Source organism: Acanthochromis polyacanthus, chromosome 23 (assembly GCF_021347895.1).
Source record: "Acanthochromis polyacanthus isolate Apoly-LR-REF ecotype Palm Island chromosome 23, KAUST_Apoly_ChrSc, whole genome shotgun sequence".
In the NCBI taxonomy this organism is placed as follows: Eukaryota; Metazoa; Chordata; class Actinopteri; family Pomacentridae; genus Acanthochromis; species Acanthochromis polyacanthus.
This window is the reverse complement of record NC_067135.1, coordinates 21,335,049-21,357,909: the sequence shown is the minus strand read 5'-3', so window position 1 is coordinate 21,357,909 and position 22,861 is coordinate 21,335,049. Positions and strand designations below refer to the sequence as shown.

The following is a 22,861-nucleotide window of genomic DNA, read 5'->3' as shown; positions in this document are numbered from 1 at the left end:
CAAAACTTATCAATCACCCCTCATAGTGTATTTCTACCTTACTGGCACTCAGTGCTTTACAGTGTGTTTTGCATTCACCCACACCCTCACACACCAATGGTGCTGCAATGCAAGGTGCTGCCTGCCATTGCGAGCAATTTGAGGCTCAGTGTCTTGCCCAAGAAAACTTCAGCATGTGGAAGGGATTGGACTGCCAGCCTTGCAATCAGTGGACAACCCACTCTACCCCCTGAGCCCACAGTCACTAATAAATCAATTCCATTCTATCTGGATGGAATATGGTCAGTTTTATTCGGTTAATGGAGACCCACCACCACCTCCCACTCTTTGCGATCCTATTACATAACTATCTGCACAGCTTGTTAATAGTAGAGATAACTGAAATTTGCACAGGCAGAAGACCTCTCAAACAAAGCCTCTGACTACTGTTTATTCATCATGTCAACTTTTAAGATGATTTGGGGTAAAATCAAAAGACTGAAAGTTCAGAAGAACCAGCAGGATCACACAGGTAAGAACATTTTGACGAACTAACTTCACATATAACCACAGAGGTGAATCAACATTGTTGAGACAACCTAAACAAGGGGGATGTTAATCACCTGCTAGTCCAGGCTTCAACCCAGGCTGCTTGTTCTTCTCGTAGGTCTTGAGCATGAACGATGGGATTCCTGCCACCGTTTTTCCGTGGTCTGAACGCAGGCCACCTCCCCTCAGGGCAGAGAAATATACTCCACGCGGCATCCGTTTCATCTCCTGCTTCACCAGTGATGTCAGGAAGAGCTCCAAGGCTGCAGTAAAGGAAAAAATATTATGATGAGCTATTCCATAGCGACACTACAAAGTTTAGTAAGGCTTGGCTGGTTAGCACCATTAATGCTCCTAATAGTTTTTGTGTGGTGTTCTGGTCCAGCTGGAAGTATCGCAGTTGGACTTGTCAGTTACATACTGAAAGGATATTTGTTGCTATTTTTCCCAGAAGGTACCCAGTTGTGCCAATTGCAGAGGAAAGGAGAGTGTATAATCCATGAGGTTTGATGACAGCGCAAGTGTAATTTACCTTGTATAACAGATGGGGAGGTTAGAGCTATCAACTTTACATAAGATGAGCCTGGGATGGAGAGATCCGTGTCCTCTTTCTCTTTCTCCTTACTCTGGTCATCATCCTCCTCATTTTCAGGGATCTTTGTAGCTGGTCTGGCCTAAGGGGACAACAGAGCAGCAGAAACAGGCACAACTGCACGATTAAGACCACTTACGCAAAGAGCCTAAGGATGACCTAAATTGAATACCGCTCTTTAAACCTCAATGAAAGGAAGACAGACAATGAAGTCTACCAAATTGTGTAAAAAGTGTCAATTGAGTTAAGTTCATGTAAGTATAACTCACATACCCTGAAGACAAAGAACAAACACAACTGAACACAGCACACGCCATTATTTGTGATTTCGTGAAATTTTGTGGAGTCAGATATTAAATCTTTTCACACAGTGCTGTTTTTAAGGAAACATAAGAGTAGGAATAGTAATTTTGTCTCATTTTTGTGAGTAATTTTGAATTAATAAGACAACAGCCATTATATGAGGCTTTACGTGTCCTCCTAAAATGAAACCATCTACAGTGCACTGCATGCACAATCTAGCTCTGAAAAATAGACAGGCATGTGCTTTAGATTTGGCACAGAGGTTAACAAGAAAGGCACTCAGAGAGCGCAGTACTCCGCCAAGGCTGCTCAGTCATTGTATGATTTCCGACAGATAGGTCCCGATAAGTTTGCAGCAGTGGATTTGTAGTAGGATTGCAATCCTGTGATCGTCAGCTGGCAGCTGACAAAGCGTTCACTTTTTGTCATAGTTACAGTGATGCTGTGCCACTATCTTACAATGACAGAGAAATATTTAACAAATCTGTGGATCCAGATGACAAGCCGCATCACTGCCAAAATCTAATGAGGTGGTCCTTGTGTCATTTCTGACCTTCCATTAAAATTTCATCCAAATCCGTTTTTGAGTAATGTTGCACACAGATAAACAGACAAATGTATGGCAATCGTCACATAACTCCGTCACGTTCCTTGGCGGAGGCAAAATGGAAATCGGCGTCTCTGTGACAGCTCAGACTGTGTAAACGATATCTCACAATGTCAATCTTGTCACCCTTGCTTGGTCTTTAGCACAAAACTGTAGGTTGAACTAGTGCTGGGCAATATGGAAAAAATCATATCACAACATGGATTATTTTATATCACGATAACGATATACATCACGATATACCACAATACTACAGGTTTTTCGTGGACCTTCTTTAGCTGTTCCTGCTCAAGTGCCCAACTGTGGTCAGAAAGCACAGGGGAGGTCAGTTCTCCAGGGCCGAAGTTACTGCTGTTCACTCCGGGGTTAACCCCCTTCACTTCACCAGCAGTTTTGGAAAGCAAAACACAGGAGCCCGGCATTGTCTGAGAATGCTGCGGCCTTTATTGCAGATAGACTGTGACTATAACGTACAGTTGCAATAACCCAGAAGCTACGCTTCTCTTAACTCTTCTTCTCTTAACCTGCTCTCGTCTTCACTCGCTCCTGCTGCATTCAGGGTCGCTCAGACAACTTGCGCTCACTCGCTCTCTCTCTCACACGCTGCTCTCTTTGTCGCGATAGAAACGATAGAAAATAAATGGTACGATAGATACTTTTCTATCATTCTCACGATATATATAGTCATATCGCCCAGCACCAGGTTGAATTATGCTAAAGTACATGACAAGAGACCTAAAATTAGAAGATACCAAGATAATTTTGTTCAGCTCAAATGTGGTCCAGCATGTTTGGCGTGAACCTGGCCGGGACTACAACAGTGAATGCATAGTCCTGACAGTGAAGCATGGACTCAGTCTGCAGAAATTTAGAAGAAGAGATATATAGACCTGATCAAAATCTTAAGACCAGTTGAAAAATTGCTAGAATTTACCTTTTGCACATTTGGATCTTAATGAGGTTTTAAGTTGAGCTACAATATGCAAAAGCAAGAAGGGGGAGTGTGATGAAAAGCACTTTGAAAAAGTAAAATAGGCTGTTTATTAGCTGATCAAAAGTTTAAGACCATCGCTCAAAAAATTACAAAGAACTCTCCAAACCAGAACAAAAAATTTTCTCAGTAGGACTCAGTAATGAGAAGCTCCACCGTTCTTGTTAATCACTTCAAAAATTCATTTGGGCATGCTTGATGCGAGTGTTTCCAGGAAGTTTTTGGGAACATTGCTCCAAGTGGTGAAGATGGCTTCACGAAGGGCATCAACTGTCTGGAACTGACGGTTATTTTTTTCAACTTCCCTTGCCATCCATCCCCAAATGTTCTCTATGAGATTTAAATCAGGGGAACATGCGGGATAGTCCAAATGAGTGATGCTATTCTCCCTGAAGAAGTCCGTGGTCAAGCAAGCATTGTGAACTGCTGTCCTGTTGAAAAACCCAGCGGTTACCACACAGACGAGGGCCCTCAGTCATGAGGGATGCCCGCTGTAACATCTGCACGTAACCAGCTGCCGTTTGACGACCCTGCACCACCTGAAGCTCCAGTGTTCCACTGAATGAAAAAGTACTCCAGATCATGATGGACCCCCCTCCACTGTGTCGGGTAGAAAACATCTCAGGTGGGATCTCCTTGTCATGCCAGTAACGTTGGAAGCCATCGGGACCGTCAAGGTTAAATTTTTTTCTCATCAGAGAATAAAACTTTTTTCCACCTTTCAATGTCCCATGCTTGATGTTCCCTGGTAAAGTCTAAATGGGCAGTTTTGTGGCGTTGAAGGAGACGAGGTCTTTGAATTCATTTTTTGTTTTTGAAACCCTTTTCCCGCAGATGTCGTCTGATGTTATTGCGCTGCAGTCGGCACCAGTAAGGGCCTTAATTTGGGTCGAGGACCGCCCTGTGTCTTGACGGACAGCCAATCAGATCCTCCGGCTCAGTGCAGGTGCAGCTCGACGATCCGACCACGTTCAAGAAGATAAAGCTTCTTAGCTTTAGCCATCAGGAGGGCATGACCGTGTGAATGCCTCACAGAAAATGAGAATTTTGAGCAGATTTTGGCTTTTATAGCCTGTGGTCTTAAACTTTTGATCAGGTGATAAACAACCTATTCCAGTTTAATTTTTTTAAAATTACAAGTTCCAAATGATTTTTGTCTCACTCCCCCTTCTTGCTTTTGCATATTGTAGCTCTACTACCTCATTAAGGTCCAAATGTGCAAAATGAATATTCTAGCAATTTTTCAACTGGTTTGAAGATTTTGATCAGGTCTGTATTCCAACATGATAACAATCCAAAGATCACAGGCGAAAGCACATGAGAGTTTCCAAAGAAGAAATAAGTGAAACTAGAAAAGCACTCGGAGAGCGTAGACCTCCGCCAGGCCATCTCTCAATTGTACAGATGACCATTCGGAGTGTGTTTGTCTGTCTGTTTGTCTGTTAACAGCATAACTCAAAAAGTTATGGACGGATTTTCACCAAATTTTTACAGAATGTGCGGAAGACCAAAAGTAACAATCGATTAGATTTTGGAGGTGATCCGGATCACCGTCTGGATCCAGGATTTTTTTGAAGGACTCTGTACAATTGAGAGAGATGGTTCAAGGCAAACCAAATACCTCACATAACGAATTTCAGATCATTCCAATCCAACCTCTTTCAGTGGTAAGCATAAATAAACAAAGAAGTTAATTATTGGCTCCCCAAACAGGATTTACAACCAGCCAGAGACATATTCAATATTCTACTCCCCAATAATGGAAGGCTCCACGTCACACGACACGAAAATGCGCGCCACCCAGCACTTTTAAGGCGTGCCATGAAAGCCGTTCGGCTTAGTCTCTGGAGGAGTCAACAGGCTGCAGCATCAGCAGGTGAGCGAGTGTGTGTGTGTGTGTGTGTGAGCCTGTGTGTGTGTGTGTGTGTGTGTGTGTGTGTGTGTGTGTGTGTGTGTGTGTGTGTGTGAGCGTGTGTGTGTGTGGCGCATCGGCGCCGAGTGTGCACCTTCGGACGCCGACCGCAGCCAGCACAAAAGGCTGGTGGTGGCGAATAGTTCATTAAAATAACAAGGCACGATTTGCACAGGGAACGGTGCGTTCACCGGCGCTCCGTCACATTATCCCCTTCCTCCCCGAGGTTGGCGATGTGTGGCAACCTGGAAAAGTAATCTGCCACAACATTGTTTCTGCCTGCTCGATGTCGGATCCGGAACATGAATGGCTGGCCATCTCTCTCAATTGTACAGAGTCCTTCAAAAGAATCCTGGATCCAGACGGTGATCCGGATCACCTCCAAAATCTAATCGATTGTTACTTTTGGTCTTCCGGACATTCTGTAAAAATTTGGTGAAAATCCGTCCATAACTTTTTGAGTTATGCTGTTAACAGACAAACAGACAAACTGACAAACAAACTCCGATGATTACATAACCTCCGCTGGCGGAGGTAACTATACTTAGACCTAACCAAATATGATACTTGACAAGAATCAAATAGAACATTTGAAATCAGCGTGGTATTTCAAAGAGAAAAGTAGAACAACACAAGCCCTCCAGGAAAGCTGAAAACTTTTACTGGAGAATGGTAGAACATCTATCATGGTATCCTGCATGTCAAGGAGGACTGAGTCTGTTATCAAAAACAAATTTGGGCACATGAAAAGTTAAATAAATTGAAAGTGTGCACGAGAGCGCACTCTAGTTGTATTTTCAGTTGTAAAGAATTCAGTGCAAAATGTAAAGGTACAGAATTGTTAGGAGAGTGAAGCAGAAATCTTACAGCCTCAGGAAGGAGAGTTATAGTGTGAACTGCTTCAGGGAAATCTGCCAAAGCCTTGTAGCCACAGCTGGCCAGCTCTGGATCCTGTTACCACAAATGCACAGAGTCAGCATTTTGAGTGATTTCTTCACAAATATATTTGAAACATCAGCACACTGGAGAAGATAATGATGCTGTTCACAATTATCAGTGCAACTATTCTTTGATCAGAATTTTTGGGACTGAAAAAAAAAATTAAGTTTTAAATTGGCAAAATGCTAGAGCAAATTTGGAATTGTCTGTTAAATTTTTCTAAATTTTACAATTTCCAAACAGATCAGATATCTTCAGTACACAGACCTTGTTCATGGCATAACTCCAGAGAAAGCTGACCACCTCCTCTGTGAACTTCTGAAAAAAAAAACAAGAAAAAAAATTTAAAGGTTAAATAATTTCTCTTTAAATCATAAAAATGAGATTTTTCACTAAAGAGCACACAGTCCCACAAATGAGAAGCTGTGGAACATTCCACTCTGTTTCTGGTGAGAGGGTGAGAGAGATGGATGACCTGGACGACTCAAGTTATGTATGTTACTGTGTGTTCAAATAAAACAGGTTTACTCTAGCTTCACAAAACAACTACAAGCAGGGGGAAACAGTGAGACCGGCTCTGTCCAAAATTCAAAAGCACCAACATGCATAATTTCTAGCTACACCCCAAGTTAACAGTTATGGACGGTGTGCATAGGATTCGGTCTCTTTGAGGCATAATAAAACCAAAGCCAATTAGCTCATTGAGACTTTATGAAATCTGGCGGTAATGTAATAATAGAAAGCAGCAGCAGGTGTCATTTCTATAAATCTGCTTTTGTGGATATTAAACAAACCAGAGATACAGTGCCTTGTGAAAGTATTCGGCCCCCTTGAACTTTTCAACCTTTTGCCACATTTCAGGCTTCAAACATAAAGATATAAAATTTTAATATTTTGTCAAGAATCAACAACAAGTGGGACACAATCGTGAAGTGGAACAAAATCTATTGGATATTTTAAACTTTTTTAAGAAATAAAAACCTGAAAAGTGGGGTGTGCAATATTATTCGGCCCCCTTGCATTAATACTTTGTAGCGCCACCTTTTGCTGCAATTACAGCTGCAAGTCACTTGGGGTACGTCTCTATCAGTTTTGCACATCGAGAGACTGAAATTCTTGCCCATTCTTCCTTGCAAAACAGCTCGAGCTCAGTGAGGTTGGATGGAGAGCATTTGTGAACAGCAGTCTTCAGCTCTGCCCACAGATTCTCCATTGGATTCAGGTCTGGACTTTGACTTGGCCATTCTAACACCTGGATACGTTTATTTGTGAACCATTCCATTGTAGATTTGGCTTTATGTTTTGGATCATTGTCCTGTTGGAAGATAAATCTCCGTCCCAGTCTCAGGTCTTTTGCAGACTCCAACAGGTTTTCTTCCAGAATGGTCCTGTATTTGGCTCCATTCATCTTCCCATCAATTTTAACCATCTTCCCTGTCCCTGCTGAAGAAAAGCAGGCCCAAACCATGAGGCTGCCACCACCATGTTTGACAGTGGGGATGGTGTGTTCAGGGTGATGAGCTGTGTTGCTTTTACGCCAAATATATCGTTTTGCATTGTGGCCAAAAAGTTCGATTTTGGTTTCATCTGACCAGAGCACCTTCTTCCACATGTTTGGTGTGTCTCCCAGGTGGCTTGTGGCAAACTTCAAACAAGACTTTTTATGGATATGTTTGAGAAATGGCTTTCTTCTTGCCACTCTTCCATAAAGGCCAGATTTGTGCAGTGTACGACTGATTGTTGTCCTATGGACAGACTCTCCCACCTCAGCTGTAGATCTCTGCAGTTCATCCAGAGTGATCATGGGCATCTTGGCTGCATCTCTGATCAGTCTTCTCCTTGTTCGAGGTGAAAGTTTAGAGGGACGGCCGGGTCTTGGTAGATTTGCAGTGGTCTGATACTCCTTCCATTTCAATATGATTGCTTGCACAGTGCTCCTTGAGATGTTTAAAGCTTGGGAAATCTTTTTGTATCCAAATCCGGCTTTAAACTTCTCCACAACAGTATCTCGGACCTGCCTGGTGTGTTCCTTGGTCTTCATGATGCTCTCTGCACTTTAAACAGAACCCTGAGACTATCACAGAGCAGGTGCATTTATACGGAGACTTGATTACACACAGGTGGATTCTATTTATCATCATCAGTCATTTAGGACAACATTGGATCATTCAGAGATCCTCACTGAACTTCTGGAGTGAGTTTGCTGCACTGAAAGTAAATGGGCCGAATAATATTGCACACCCCACTTTTCAGTTTTTTATTTGTTAAAAAAGTTTGAAATATCCAATAAATTTCGTTCCACTTCACGATTGTGTCCCAATTGTTGTTGATTCTTGACAAAAATTACAATTTTATATCTTTATGTTTGAAGCCTGAAATGTGGCGAAAGGTTGAAAAGTTCAAGGGGGCTGAATACTTTCACAAGGCACTGTATCATGTTAATCAGTGAACTTTAGAGATGCCAATGAGTGTGTTTTTCAACTTTGACAAAACCAGGCAAGCTGTGTCCCTCTGCTTGTAATTTTTAAAAATAACTCCCATATCCAGATATATCCCTACAACAGAGTGTCATCGCTAGACAATTGTCTGAGTTCAAAGAATCGTGGTTTGATCCCTGGAATACACACGTGGACAAAATTGTTGGTACCCCTCAGTTAAAGAAGGAAAAACCCACAATTCTCACTGAAATCACTTGAAACTCACAAAAGTAACAATAAATAAAAATTTATTGAAAATTAAATAATCAAAAACAGCCATTACTTTTGAATTGTTGATTAACATAATTATTTAAAAAAACAAACTAATGAAACAGGCCTGGACAAAAATGATGGTACCTCTATAAAAGATTGAAAACTATTTGACCAGAGTGACATGATTAACTCAGGTGTGTCATTTAATTGACATCACAGGTGTTTCCAAACTCATAATCAGTCAGTCTGCCTATTTAAAGGGAGACAAGTAGTCACCCTGCTGTTTGGTGAAAAGGTGTGTACCACACTGAACATGGACAACAGAAAGCGAAGGAGAGAATTGTCCCAGGACATCCGAAAAAAAATGATAGACAAACATCTTAAAGGTAAAGGCTATAAGACCATCTCTAAACAGCTTGAAGTTCCTGTGACAACAGTGGCTCATATTATTCAGAAGTTCAAGACCCACGGGACAGTAGCCAACCTCCCTGGACGTGGCCGCAAGAGGAAAATTGATGACAAATTGAAGAGACGGATCGTTGGAATTGTATCCAAAGAGCCCAGAGCAACCTCCAAAGAAATTAAAGGTGAACTCCAAGGCCAAGGTACATCAGTGTCAGATCGCACCATTCGTCATTGTTTGAGCCAAAGTGGACTTCATGGGAGACGACCAAGGAGGACACCACTGCTGAAAAAAACTCATAAAAAAGCCAGACTGGAATTTGCAAAAATGCATGTTGACAAGCCACAAAGCTTCTGGGAGAATGTCCTTTGGACAGATGAGACCAAACTGGAGCTTTTTGGTAAGGCACATCAACTCTACGTTCATAGACTCAAAAACCAAGCATACGAAGAAAAGAACACTGTCCCTACGGTGAAACATGGAGGAGGCTCAGTAATGTTTTGGGGCTGGTTTGCTGCATCTGGCACAGGGTGTCTTGAAAGTGTGCAAGGTACGATGAAATCTGAAGACTATCAAGGCATTCTGGAGAGAAATGTGCTGCCTAGTGTCAGAAAGCTTGGTCTCAGTCGCAGGTCATGGGTCTTCCAACAGGACAACCATCCAAAACACACAGCCAAAAACACCCAAGAATGGCTGAGAGAAAAGCGTTGGACTATTCTAAAGTGGCCTTCTATGAGCCCAGATCTGAATCCCATTGAACATATGTGGAAGGAGCTGAAACATGCCATTTGGAGAAGACACCCATCAAACCTGAGACAACTGGAGCTATTTGCTCATGAGGAGTGGGCCAAAATACCTGTTGACAGCTGCAGAACGCTCATTGACAAATACAGAAATCGTTTAATTGCAGTGATTGCCTCAAAAGGTTGTGCAACAAAATATTAAGTTATGGGTACCATCATTTTTGTCCAGCCCTATTTCATTAGTTTGTTTTTTTAAATAATTATGTTAATCAACAATTCAAAAGTGATGGCTGATTTTGATAATTTAATTTTCAATACATTTTTATTTATTGTTACTTTTGTGAGTTTCAAGTGATTTCAGTGAGAATTGTGGGTTTTTCCTTCTTTAACTGAGGGGTACCAACAATTTTGTCCACGTGTGTATGTCAGTCTTTTTCAAAGACTAAAATAGTTTACCGATAAAAATACTGTACATTCAGTTTATTTAAACCTCACTCCTATCTCTGTTGTGTCTTTAGTTTAATTATGTAACTGTGCAAAAAGTTTAAGGTCTGGTGCTCCTTTGATAAATTGTTCACACCATCAAAATTACTTTGGTAACTTATTTTCATACTTCTGAACATCTATAACCTTTTAATTACAAAAGCAAAATGGTGTGATGATTCAGCTCCCAGATTGAGATGGCAAACATAAATCCTAAAATATCTTAATCATGTCTTTTCAGGCTGACACTTGGTCCTCTAAAAATATCAAATTAGAAGCCATACAGAAGCAGAAAATACAGCACTACTACTGCACTCTGATTTTCTGCAGCATGCTCAAACCATAGACATTCAGCTTTATGATCCGTTTTAACTAGTTGGCTGATGAAAATAAATAATATTTTGAATTAACATACACTTCAGGTATCTCACGGGATTCAGGTGTTTCTGTGTAGCTCAACCACCAGTAAGATGGCAGTTAAAGAAATCGTCTAAGTTGGATATCTTTGAATGGAATTTTGCTTTTTTCTTCTCTGTCATGAACTTATTTCCCTTCCTTTCTATAACTTAAGCTGAGTAGTAACTTAGTTCTGTTTTTCTGCAATGGAGAGTGCGATAGGTGTTCTGATCAGCTGAACACTTCACACACTACACTGCAATACAGCAACATAAACCTGGCACCAGCACAGACATACAATGCAAACAATGTACGCATATGACATTTTGCTGCTCTTCAGTTTTGTAGTTACTGTGAAGGGACTTTTTTTTATAAAAATGACACATTTTTATGACATAAAACCTTCTATATTGAAAAATAGATTTAAGAAAGTGAAATAGTGGTGCAAACTCAATTGAACCAATATGTAGTAGCTGTGTTCTGCCTTGGTAAGGCAGTATATTCATTAATAACCTGCACAATTATGGTTACACTGTAAGGTAACTGGTCATGGTCCTTTCTTCTTCTTGATCTGGTCTTGACTAGTGATGTATTATACCAATTCACAGTGATGGAATGTAACTAACTACACTTACTCAGGCACTGTACTTTAGTAGCTTTAAGGTAACTGTACTTTACTTGAGTGTTTGGAACTTCTACAGCTATATTTCTCAATCTAACAACTTTCGAGGGAAATGTGCTTTTTACTTTATTTTATTGCATTTATTTAATCATTTTAGTTACTCTTCATTATCAGATTCAAACTGATAGTAGAAAAATACAATCAACACATAATGTGTTGCTACAGATTAAGATAAAACCTAACTGATCTCCAAGTACAATTTCTCAAACTACCAAGCAGTATGTAAAATAATTTAAACTAGCCCTACTGTTACTAGCTATAGGAATACAGTGGCCCATTCTAAAAACTGAATACTTAATTTTTTGGTACTCTAAGTACATTTTGATCAAAATACTTCTGGACTTATGTAAAACATGTAAGTACTTCCTCCACTACTGCAGTCAAACGCAGACTGACACAAAGACAAAACAGGACAGGAACATGCAATACGAAGCAATGATGGCTAGTCAAACACAGTGAAAAAAGAATCTTGTAAAAAAATTAGACCAGGTACCTCATACTCCTCTGACTTGACAGAGAGCTGGGGAACCAGAGCCAGAAGCTCAGCTATGGCTTTCATGATTAGTGGACGGGTGTCGCAACTCAGCTCAGGCCCAAGATTTCTCCATGTGGAGATAATGTCCACAACCTGTAAAACAAGCCACATGAAACTCAACTAATCATATTTGCCAGCATAACTGCAGCTAGACTCTGCTACAAGGGGTAGACTGATTGAGTTATGTCTTTAGCTTTGCTGAGTCAAACCTGTAAGCCTATCTCAAATCTTAAAAAAAAAAGAAAAAAAAAAGGGGGTTTTATTCTGCACATTTACCCAAATAACTGTGTAATCCTGATCCTTGTGACAGTATAAGGAGTTTGAAAACAGAAAATTCCATGTGTTCATATGCAGTACCTCTGCTCGACACAGCTCTTGTAGTCCTTGCAGGGCGAGAGCAGCAGGAGTTGCCAGGTCTGGTCTGTTACACTGCTTCAGAGTGAGTATAATGGCAGCCAACATGTCACCTCCATGCTGGTAAGGCCTGACACACATATGCACAGAAACACGTACGCATAAGGCAAGTTTGTGCTGGTCATAAAATGCCACTTTAAAGGAAATATCAAGGCCCTAGAAGATATTTAAAGGTCTCCCTTCTTTCTTACAAAGATCTTCATTGTCTTTTCTAGCTGTATCTAGTAGCATTTGATATAAAATGACTGGAAAATCTCCTGTGCAAATTTTCCAGGCTTACTTGACATCAAATTCACATACAATCTTACTTAGTTATACTGTAAACTAGCTAGTATATCCAGGAACAGCTCATGTTTCAGGATTAACTAATGATATTATTATGAATTCTAGTCATTGTGGCTGCAGCTTTTGATTATGGATCTCGGATCTCTCACCTCTCTCTGCAAATGTCTCTCAGGCAGGCGGCCCTGGCTAGGATCTGCTCCCACTGGGTGTCCTTCCCCACCACCACCCTGTTGTCCTGCTGGTCTAGGACACGCTGCAGCTCTGGGTAGATTCGGTCCTTACAGACACAAACAAAGCAGTAAACAAGAATTTTTTTAGATTCGATCAAGACATATGATAATTGTGATGATCATTATTAATTCCATACCTGTTTCTTCCAGAGAGCAGTCATGAGGCGCATTGCCACCCCTCTCAGCTTGGGGGCACTGGCTAGCATGTGCAGAGTCTGCAGCACCATAGGGACACAGAGCTGGAATATTAAAGCACTCAATCAGAGCCAGTCAGTTCTTTATACTTGGTGTATGAATTATCTTCGAAAAAGAATCACAAGCATGTTCAAAGGTAATGCATGCACTGACATAATTGGGGTGTACACAAGACAGATATATATATATAGTGGTTTATGCTCCTTAGAGCGTAAATCACTTGATATAGAACCACATGTCAGATGAAACTCATTGTAAAAGAGGACAAGGGGAGGACAGAGGTCCTCTGTACCTTATGAGTCCCGAGGTTTGGCAGGCAGTTCAGCACAGCATGAGCTAGGCCTGGATTCTGTTCTTTGGCCAGTCTGAACAACAGAACAGGAATGAGGGAAGGAACCTGCAGACATACATGAGAGTTTAGTTGAAAGAAACGCATAGCGAAAGCTACTAAGAATGCCTCACAGAATGTATTAACCAGACTAAATGAATCCAAACGTCCTACATTTGAAGCCTTGATTCATTGTCCAACTTAATATCTTTTAAAGGGCTTTTTGGGGATCTTTTCTCTCTGATTCTAAGCTCTAGGTGCAGAGGGTGTCAGGTGCTGTAGAGGTGACTTCTATTGGGGTTTGTTAGTAGTAAGTAGTTGACTTGACCTTTAGCTATGCACAAATTTCAGCAGGGTGAGCTGTGGTGACAGTATCAGGACATACTGTCACCACAGATTAACCGTTTCAGGTGATAGGCTGCCTCACCTCCCAGCCCCTTCATGGTCTGACACATGATTGTGGACATCTGAGTCACTCTCATTTAACCCCTTATATAGTCTGGTCATTAAGGCTTTATAGACTAAAGTTGGAGAGTGGCATGAAGGTAAATGTGGGGTTGCACTTAATTACTACCTTCAGTGCTGTGGTTAAAAATAAGAACTAGCCAAGTCCCTTGGATAGACAACAGCTCTACAGTGTTACAGCCTTTAATTAACATAAAACACTTGCTGATGCCCTGCACCTTGGCCGTTCCTTAGCAACCTCTTCACCTGCAAGGCTTGAGAGCAGGAAGGAGGGGCATACAGCAAGAAAATGGAGGTTTTCTTGCCAGTTCAATCTCTAAATGTCTGTTGCTGACCTTAGACTGTCACTTTCGATCAATAAATATGATTCCAGTAAATCACAGTGAGTAGTAATAAAATAATCATTTTCTCCGCACCACCAGTGAATCTGCAGACAGTGGTCAGCTTTGTTAATACCCTCATCTCTTGCAACAAAGAGCCTTTGCAAACCTACAAGATGTTTGCTACTGTACGCAGGCAGATGTGAGGTGATGAGCTACAGTGAACAGGCAAATCCAAAGGATTCTACAATGCCAATAACCTTCTACTAATGCATTAAAGCACCGGCAGAAGTGGCACTCCGGGAGCAATTAGAGCAGCGGGGGTATACTCGGAAGGTGTCTATGAGTCTGAGTAACGAGGCACCTATAACACCATGTGATATTTCAAATCATCTTCTGGAGCTAGCAACTACATTTATATTCCCCGAGGGCCAGAAGGAAATCTGTCAGTTTAATGCTCTCTCTTTAAACAACTGAAGACAATCCAGTAGCTAAAGGCAGGTAAGGGGTTTTTAAGATGGTGCTGCTGTTGTATTGTATCAATGGCATAGAACGTCTGACATTCCACTTTGTAATCACAGTATCTATATGCTGTTAATGAAACTGTCCATTCCAACCACAGACTGTATATAAAGATGTACAACATGCCAAGTTCCCATTAGTTAAAACACGTATAGTGCATGAGTATAACCTACTGAATATTTCCCATCAGTGCTGAATGCAGACAATAATGACAATGTATTCTGTCACCAGCTAAAGGAACTAACTAATATACAAATCAAGGTCACTAATGAATAGAGGAAGAAGAAGGAGAACCACCTATTACACCTTTGTAGATAATAACTAGATGAGCTAAGGGCAGAACACAAAGGACTGGTGTAACTTGTTTTGCATGGAGATAATTCATGCATTTTTTTTAGTTTTTAAAGAAACTTCCTCTAATACTCAAGTCATTGACTAAAAACTTTGGAGAAACAGCTGTGGGGATTATCTACCTGGCAGGGGTCGGCACCAGCGATGGCCTGGCTTGCTTTCAAAGCCAGCTGGCAAACGTCTTCCTGACCAGTGACGATTAGATGGGTCACAATGAGGAGGAGGGAGGAGGGCAGGCGCTGGCTGGATGACAGGGCTGAGCTGACCGCCAACAGCCAATCAGCTGCTGCTGCTGGATTGCTGGCCACTTTGTGCAGGATGGACAAAGCCACGCTGAGCTCGCTGTACCACGGACTGAGAGGAAGTGCCAATGGAGGGCCAGGCTGAGGAAAGGAAGACTAAAAATAAATCTGTATTCTCAATATACACAAACAAAACTAAAAAAAAGGGAACAAACCTCATACAAAAAGTGTAATAAAACCTTCTAAAGTTTTAGCACTTCAACTTGCAATTGTTGAGAGTCGCGTCTATTATGAATCGGCTGTAAGAGACGTGTGACATGCGTATACACAAAACTTCTAATTTTGAGCTGAAATGTGACATAATGTCACATAAACTATCAATACTTGTTACAGTAATAAAAAAGACTGACTTTCCTATTAAATGAGGTCCAATGTAAACATGTTGTGAAGCTGGCTGAAACTGTCAGTTGCAGTTAACTGATAAGAAATAGAAGCATTTGAAGGTACATTAGCTAACTGACATTAGCAGGGTCAGTTCTGCTGACTATTGTCTGTTTAACACCATGGTAAATGAGTCAAGGTGCAGCACTATTAAATGTCAATGTTTGTGGGTAAGAGAGACAAACTAATATGTTGCAGTTTTGTGTCTGTGGTTGTTTCTGCAACTGCTGCTTTGTTATTAGTTGGAAGAGTAACAGTTACTCCCTTATGCAAATACAGCATTTTTACAAGGAGGCAGATGGTGGAACGTTAATGCACTCAAAATAGTTTGTGTCATAAAACAAAAATACAGAACATACAGAAATCTCTCTCGCTAAAGGGAGCTAAACGCTGTGCATATATGTTACTTGGACTGGTGTTGGGGGTATAACTGAGAGCAAAAATTTGGCAGCAAAAGCTAAATGTGCCTGAAGCTATCACAATTCAGGAGGATTTATTCAGCAAGTGAGCACACAGACATTTTTTTCACAAGGTTAGTGACTCATCTGTACTTCCAAAGGCAACATTAGCTTTCATCTTAACCCTCTAAAGGCAAATAGTAGGTTTCAAACATATGTCTAAATGGGAAATTTACACCACTTATTGAAGCCAGAAACTGTAAAAACCGAGATAATTGTCAGATTTTTAGCTTTCCAATGGTCCTTAAACTAATCATGTGTGACAGACAGGTCAAGTCTGAGGTTAAAAATGGTGATGTTTCATTACAATCATTTTATTCTGCACATCTCATTCCACACAAAATAATTTGCTCCAGAATCTATTAAAAAAAAGCAAAAAAAATAAAAATCTGCTTTCCTCAGCAACATATGAGGATCCATGAGTGACTCAACTGTTCAACCATTCAACAGTGAGAAAAATTCTGCGACATCCTTAACTGAGCTGCAGGCTCTGTTTACACAGAGAAGAGATGAGACAAATATGGAAACAAATTACAGAATTTGAGAGGAATACTAAATTATTTGAAGAGGAGCAGGACATCAGCAAGTTGATGGAAGATACATTCGTTATGGCGAGATAGCTTTCTAAAGTTGATGTGCAGAGTAATTAAAAAAAAGTCTTATTAGCGTAATTGTAAAAATGCAGTAGTAAAATATCTATTGTTAAGAAATATGGAATTTGTACGCTTTCACTCATTGTTCTGAGCCATGCTTTTATTGTGAACAATGTGTGGGCCGGAAGTGAGGTATTCGGTGATTGCCGGAAATTGTCGCTGTTCTTTTGGCGGTCTGTTGTTGATGTTGCTGCTAATAAAGATGAGGCGGTTCTACATGTTCCAATAGGAAGCCCGGAATTGAAATCCCAATGACTGGGAGAAGTTTGCTGAAGTAAGATATGGAGCTTCTCCAAAGGAAAAGAACCAACCCAGAGATGAGTACACGGTAAAGTTGTGAAGAGTCTTTTCGTGAAGCATTACACGAGCGCCAAAGCTAGTTGTTAGCAGACAGACTGTCGACGTTAAACACGTATGAAGATGGCGAACAGAGGAGCGACAGGAGTTCTATCGCAGCAACTCATTTTTTATGGAACAGAAGAAAAGTATGGCTTCTGGGAGACAAGGTTCCTTGGCCACTTGCACATATAAATTTATAAGAAACTACTTTACATAAACCACCCGCTGAGGCTAGTGAAGAACAAGCTAGCTCAAGATAGCAAGAAGAATGCTGACTGCTATGCTGAACTGGTAAGACTGATAGATAATAAAAGCCTCTCGTTAATTAAGCATAATGCTGCTGATGGCAGGAAAGCCCTGAAGATATTGAAAGAGCATTACTCGAGGAATAGCAAGCCAAGAATAATAGGTCTATACACATCATTGACCAAGCTACAGATGACAGACGGCGAAAGTGTTACAGACTCCATCATAAGAGCAGAAAATCTCATTACATCCTGAGAGATGTAGGTGAAACCATGAGCAATGGACTAAGTGTGGCCATGGTACTTGGTGGGCTACCAGACTTTTTCAAGCCACTAGCTGTCTATATGACTCAAAACGAAGATGAAGTCACATTCAGACTTTAAAAGGAGACTGAGAATCTACGAGGAAGCTGAGAAAATGAAAACAGCTGAACCGACGGACAATGTGATGAAAACTCACATGAAATATAGCAAACAAAATCCGAGTAAACACTTAAATAACAAAAGGCATGAAGATGTCAGTATGACATGCTACAGATGTGGAATTAAAGGACATATAGCAAGACACCGTTCTCAAAAAAGTGTGGTGCACTCACTGTAGAAGCAACACACATAAAGAATCCCTGTGCACGAAAAAGGGGGAACAAGAGGGTGTCAGAAAAGTTGTAGAGGAAAAGCAGGAAGGCAGTGATGATGATTATCTCTTCAAGGTGAGACATAGACTTGGCATGAGATTATGGGACATTGCAGTTATGAGGATGCACAGAAGTTGCAAGGTGCTGTAAAAGGTATGGGGATAAAGGGAAGTGAGGTCAGGCCGGCTAAGACATGTGAAGTGTGTACGCAAGGCAAGTTCACATAGAGTAGAAATAGAACCAGACAGAAAGGCTCTAAAACCCTTACAGCTGGTCCACACTAATCTAGCAGGTCCAATGAGAACCACAAGCATAGAGGGACACAGGTATGCTCAATCTTTCACAGATGACTATTCCGATACAATGTTTGTGTACTTCCTGAAAGCCAAAAGTGATGCAGTTAATTCCACAGAAAAAATCTTGGCAGACAAAGGCACTCAGTTCATAACAAGAGAGTTCCAACAACTGTTAACTAAGAATAGGATAAGGCATGAAAAATCTGCACCCTATTCGCCCCACCAAAATGGCACAGCAGAGAGAGGATGGCGAAACCTTTATGAAATGGGCAGGGGCCTCATTTATAAAGCTTGCGTATGCACAAAACAGGCTAGAAAGTTGCGTACGCCACTTTCTACAGAAAGGTTGTGATTTATAAAAATAAACTTGGCGTGAGAATAGGCGCACAGGTGCACCAACCTTCATGATTGCTTACGCACATTTTGGAGACAGAGGGAACGGCAATGCCGGAGAGTGAAGTGGTGAATTAAAGCCAGATTGATCTCTAACCTTTATTGTCATCACATATTAGACTTGTAGAGCCGGATAATCATAAACCCTCATTGTTGTAGATGTTCCTTTAGTGCGCCATTCGGCCTATGACTGTATTTGCAGAACTACGTTCATATATCAAACTTCCATCTTCAAATGATATAGAGCTGTGAATGGCACTGATTGATTACTAATCGGGACAAGGCATATGATAATCAGTCCAATCACTGATCAAGTGGATAAATAGCAGGTGACAGCCGTGCGTAATGTGGCACAATGGATGCGCTGGCATTGCTGGAAGTCACATAAATGGTAGGTTAAGAATGGAGAGAGATTATAGGGATCACGGGGATTTCCTGGCCCATGATGATGACTGGCTAATAAGCCGATTTAGATTCCCTAGAACTGGGCCCTGTCTTAGACCGACCCACCCACCGAAACCACGCCATCCCGGTACAGACAGGTGCTGACCAGTCTGGGCTTTCTGGCGACCGGCTCCTTCCAGCGGGAATTGGCCGACAGGAATGTGTTTTATATGAAGAATGTATGAGGTTACATTTGTTGTCTAAATCCCGTTTGGGTCTGATATACAGTTAAATGATGTCCTTTAAGTCTGGGATATCACAACCATCCCTCAGTGCAATAATGTCAGCTGTTTTGGATGGCATTATACACATGACCAGTCGATACATCAGGTTTCCTTACACTGTGGGTGAACAGGCCAACATTAAACGGCAATTTGCAGCAATGTCCGGTTTCCCAAATGTAATCGGCATAACTGACTGCACTCATGTTGCTGTAAGGGCTCCAAGTGAAAATGAATTTGTCTGTGTGAACCGAAAAAATGTACATTCAATCAGTGTACAAATTATTTGTACATCGGACATGATCATAACATATTTAGTGGCAGGGTGGCCTGGGTCAACACAAGATTCATTCATCCTGATGCACAGCAGTGTAGGGAAAAGACTGCAGGCGGCGCTGCATAAAATGCCGTGGATCAGCAGCTTATTTATATACAGATACATTCATGAGTTACTTTGCACTGACCATTCATGGTAAAATGTGGGTGTGTTGTGGGCGGGATGTGAGGTGGATCCACCTGTGCAATCTTCCAGCTGGAGTGTGATTTATAAAGGTGAAATTGCGTTTTATAAATCAGAATATTTTTTGGCGTATGTCCATTTCAGATTTTCGGCGTAGTCAAACTTTTAGTATGGATCCTACGCAATGTTTTATAAATGAGGCCCCAGGAGTTGAATGTACTACAGAGTAAACTACCAGATAAACTATGGAGCTATGCTGTACAGGCAGCTGCCTATGTGAGAAACAGGTGCTACAGTAGACGAACAGGAAAAACTCCATATGAGATGTTTACAGGTGTGAAGTCAGATGGTTCCAAGCTGCAGAAATTTGGATTGATCTGTTTTGCCTACAAATAAGAGAAAGGTAATTTAGATCCCAGATGTGAACAAGGTATTTTCATTGGCTATGACAAAAACAGTCCAGCTTATCTGGTGTACTATCCAGACAGAGAGAATGTATAAAAGCACAGATGAGTGAAATTCACAACCAAAACTGCTAATGATAAAGATACACAAACTTCTGAATCACACATTGAGTACTGTGAGAGAGAGGTACAGCCTATAAGCCATGACAACAGAGAAAAGGTTGATGAATGAAAATGGAAAATGCAACAAGTCACAGTAATGAAATTGATGTTTCTGAGATTGTTCCAAAACAGACTGAAGTACCTCAACCAGCATTTGAAGCTGAGAGTATGAGGCCACAGAGGGCAAGGAAGAAACCAACTTACCTCCAGGACTTTGGAACAGAGGGAAAAATAGACAAACTACAAACATGTATATATTTCTGTTACAGAGCTGTGTGTGACATCCCTCAGACCTACAAAGATTCCATTGTAATCACTGGAGGAAAACGAGACCTTTAGTCTCACCCAACTGCCATCAGACAAACAAGCAGTGGGGGTAAGTGGGTGTATGCCCTAAAAAGTGACATTGATGGATCAGATAAACACAAGGCAAGATACATAGAAAAAGGCTACAGTCAAAAACCAGGAACTGACTACGGTGAGACATTCTCACCTACTGCTGACATGACCAGTGAGAGGGTGATCATCCAGAAGGCAGCGCAGGAGAATCTCGTTCTGCATCAGATGGACATCAAGACATCATATTTACAAACAACAACCAGAAGGTTATGAGACAAAGTCAGAGACAGGTAAAAAGCTAGTGTATAAGCTGCATAAGTCTCTCTATCGTCTCAAGCAGTCCAATAGAAACTGGAATGCTATGTTGCAGGCATCTTTGATTGAAAATGGTTTCATACAGAATCCAGCTGATCACTGTGTGTACACAAAGGAAAACATGATGAAAAGGTAATCCTCATTATATGGGTTGATGATCTGATCATAGCAGCTAGCAATGAAAGTGTATTGACAAATGTCAGAGCAATGTTAACGGAAAAGTTCAAAATAGAAGATCTGGGAAGACTTAAACATTTTCTGGGAATAGACTTTAAGCAAACAGACGGTCAAGATGTTATGTCCAGAAGACATGTGAACAAGACATGTTAAAAGATTTGGAATGGAGGATTGTAAGCCCAGAGAGACCTCATGTGAAATGAAACTTGACTACACAGAAAATGTTGAAAAAAATGACAAATTCAAGAAAGTACAGAGAGGCAGTAGGAAGTTTAATATATTTGTCCACATGCACTAGACCAGACATAAGTTTTGTGGTCAGTAAACTCTCACAGCATTTTGAAACTAAAAGTGAAGAGCACTGGAGCACTGTAAAATGTGTTCAGGTACCTTAAAGGTAAAGCAGAACAGAGTTTATGCTTCAAAAGAAATGACACAAGTAAACTAGGTTTGAGAGTGTACAACGATGTAGACTGGGCATCAGAGAGAGCAGACAGGCGCAGTATCTCAGGTTATGGTGTTAGCTTAAGTGAAGAAAGCACTCTGATTTCATGGAAGTCACGAAAACAACCAACAGTGGCACTTTCTACCTGTGAAGCAGGATACATCAGCTATACAGGAATGTATACACACGTGGACAAAATTGTTGGTACCCCTCAGTTAAAGAAGGAAAAACCCACAATTCTCACTGAAATCACTTGAAACTCACAAAAGTAACAATAAATAAAAATTTATTGAAAATTAAATAATCAAAATCAGCCATCACTTTTGAATTGTTGATTAACATAATTATTTAAAAAAAAAAAACTAATGAAATAGGCCTGGACAAAAATGATGGTACCCATAACTTAATATTTTGTTGCACAACCTTTTGAGGCAATCACTGCAATTAAACGATTTCTGTATTTGTCAATGAGCGTTCTGCAGCTGTCAACAGGTATTTTGGCCCACTCCTCATGAGCAAACAGCTCCAGTTGTCTCAGGTTTGATGGGTGTCTTCTCCAAATGGCATGTTTCAGCTCCTTCCACATATGTTCAATGGGATTCAGATCTGGGCTCATAGAAGGCCACTTTAGAATAGTCCAAAGCTTTTCTCTCAGCCATTCTTGGGTGTTTTTGGCTGTGTGTTTTGGATGGTTGTCCTGTTGGAAGACCCATGACCTGCGACTGAGACCAAGCTTTCTGACACTAGGCAGCACATTTCTCTCCAGAATGCCTTGATAGTCTTCAGATTTCATCGTACCTTGCACACTTTCAAGACACCCTGTGCCAGATGCAGCAAACCAGCCCCAAAACATTACTGAGCCTCCTCCATGTTTCACCGTAGGGACAGTGTTCTTTTCTTCGTATGCTTGGTTTTTGAGTCTATGAACATAGAGTTGATGTGCCTTACCAAAAAGCTCCAGTTTGGTCTCATCTGTCCAAAGGACATTCTCCCAGAAGCTTTGTGGCTTGTCAACATGCATTTTTGCAAATTCCAGTCTGGCTTTTTTATGAGTTTTTTTCAGCAGTGGTGTCCTCCTTGGTCGTCTCCCATGAAGTCCACTTTGGCTCAAACAATGACGAATGGTGCGATCTGACACTGATGTACCTTGGCCTTGGAGTTCACCTTTAATTTCTTTGGAGGTTGCTCTGGGCTCTTTGGATACAATTCCAACGATCCGTCTCTTCAATTTGTCATCAATTTTCCTCTTGCGGCCACGTCCAGGGAGGTTGGCTACTG

The 22,861-nt window shown here is 41.1% G+C and overlaps 1 protein-coding gene across 12 annotated transcripts in view; it reads right to left on the bottom strand.

The window, feature by feature from the left end:
* Positions 1–22,861, bottom strand: part of focad (focadhesin) — a 122,662-nt gene that overhangs the window by 41,235 nt on the left and 58,566 nt on the right. For all 12 annotated transcript variants that reach the window (XR_007939691.1, XM_051943824.1, XM_051943822.1 and 9 more), the window contains 10 exons: positions 15,037–15,297; positions 13,221–13,325; positions 12,871–12,972; positions 12,653–12,780; positions 12,162–12,288; positions 11,763–11,897; positions 6,140–6,190; positions 5,801–5,884; positions 1,061–1,202; positions 603–791 (listed from right to left, as the gene is read on the bottom strand). Coding sequence is in view for 11 of the 12 variants with exons in the window: in XM_051943824.1 (XP_051799784.1) it covers positions 603–791; positions 1,061–1,202; positions 5,801–5,884; positions 6,140–6,190; positions 11,763–11,897; positions 12,162–12,288; positions 12,653–12,780; positions 12,871–12,972; positions 13,221–13,325; positions 15,037–15,297 (1,324 nt within the window). In the remaining variant the exon portion in view is untranslated. The remainder of the gene's footprint in view (positions 1–602; positions 792–1,060; positions 1,203–5,800; positions 5,885–6,139; positions 6,191–11,762; positions 11,898–12,161; positions 12,289–12,652; positions 12,781–12,870; positions 12,973–13,220; positions 13,326–15,036; positions 15,298–22,861) is intronic.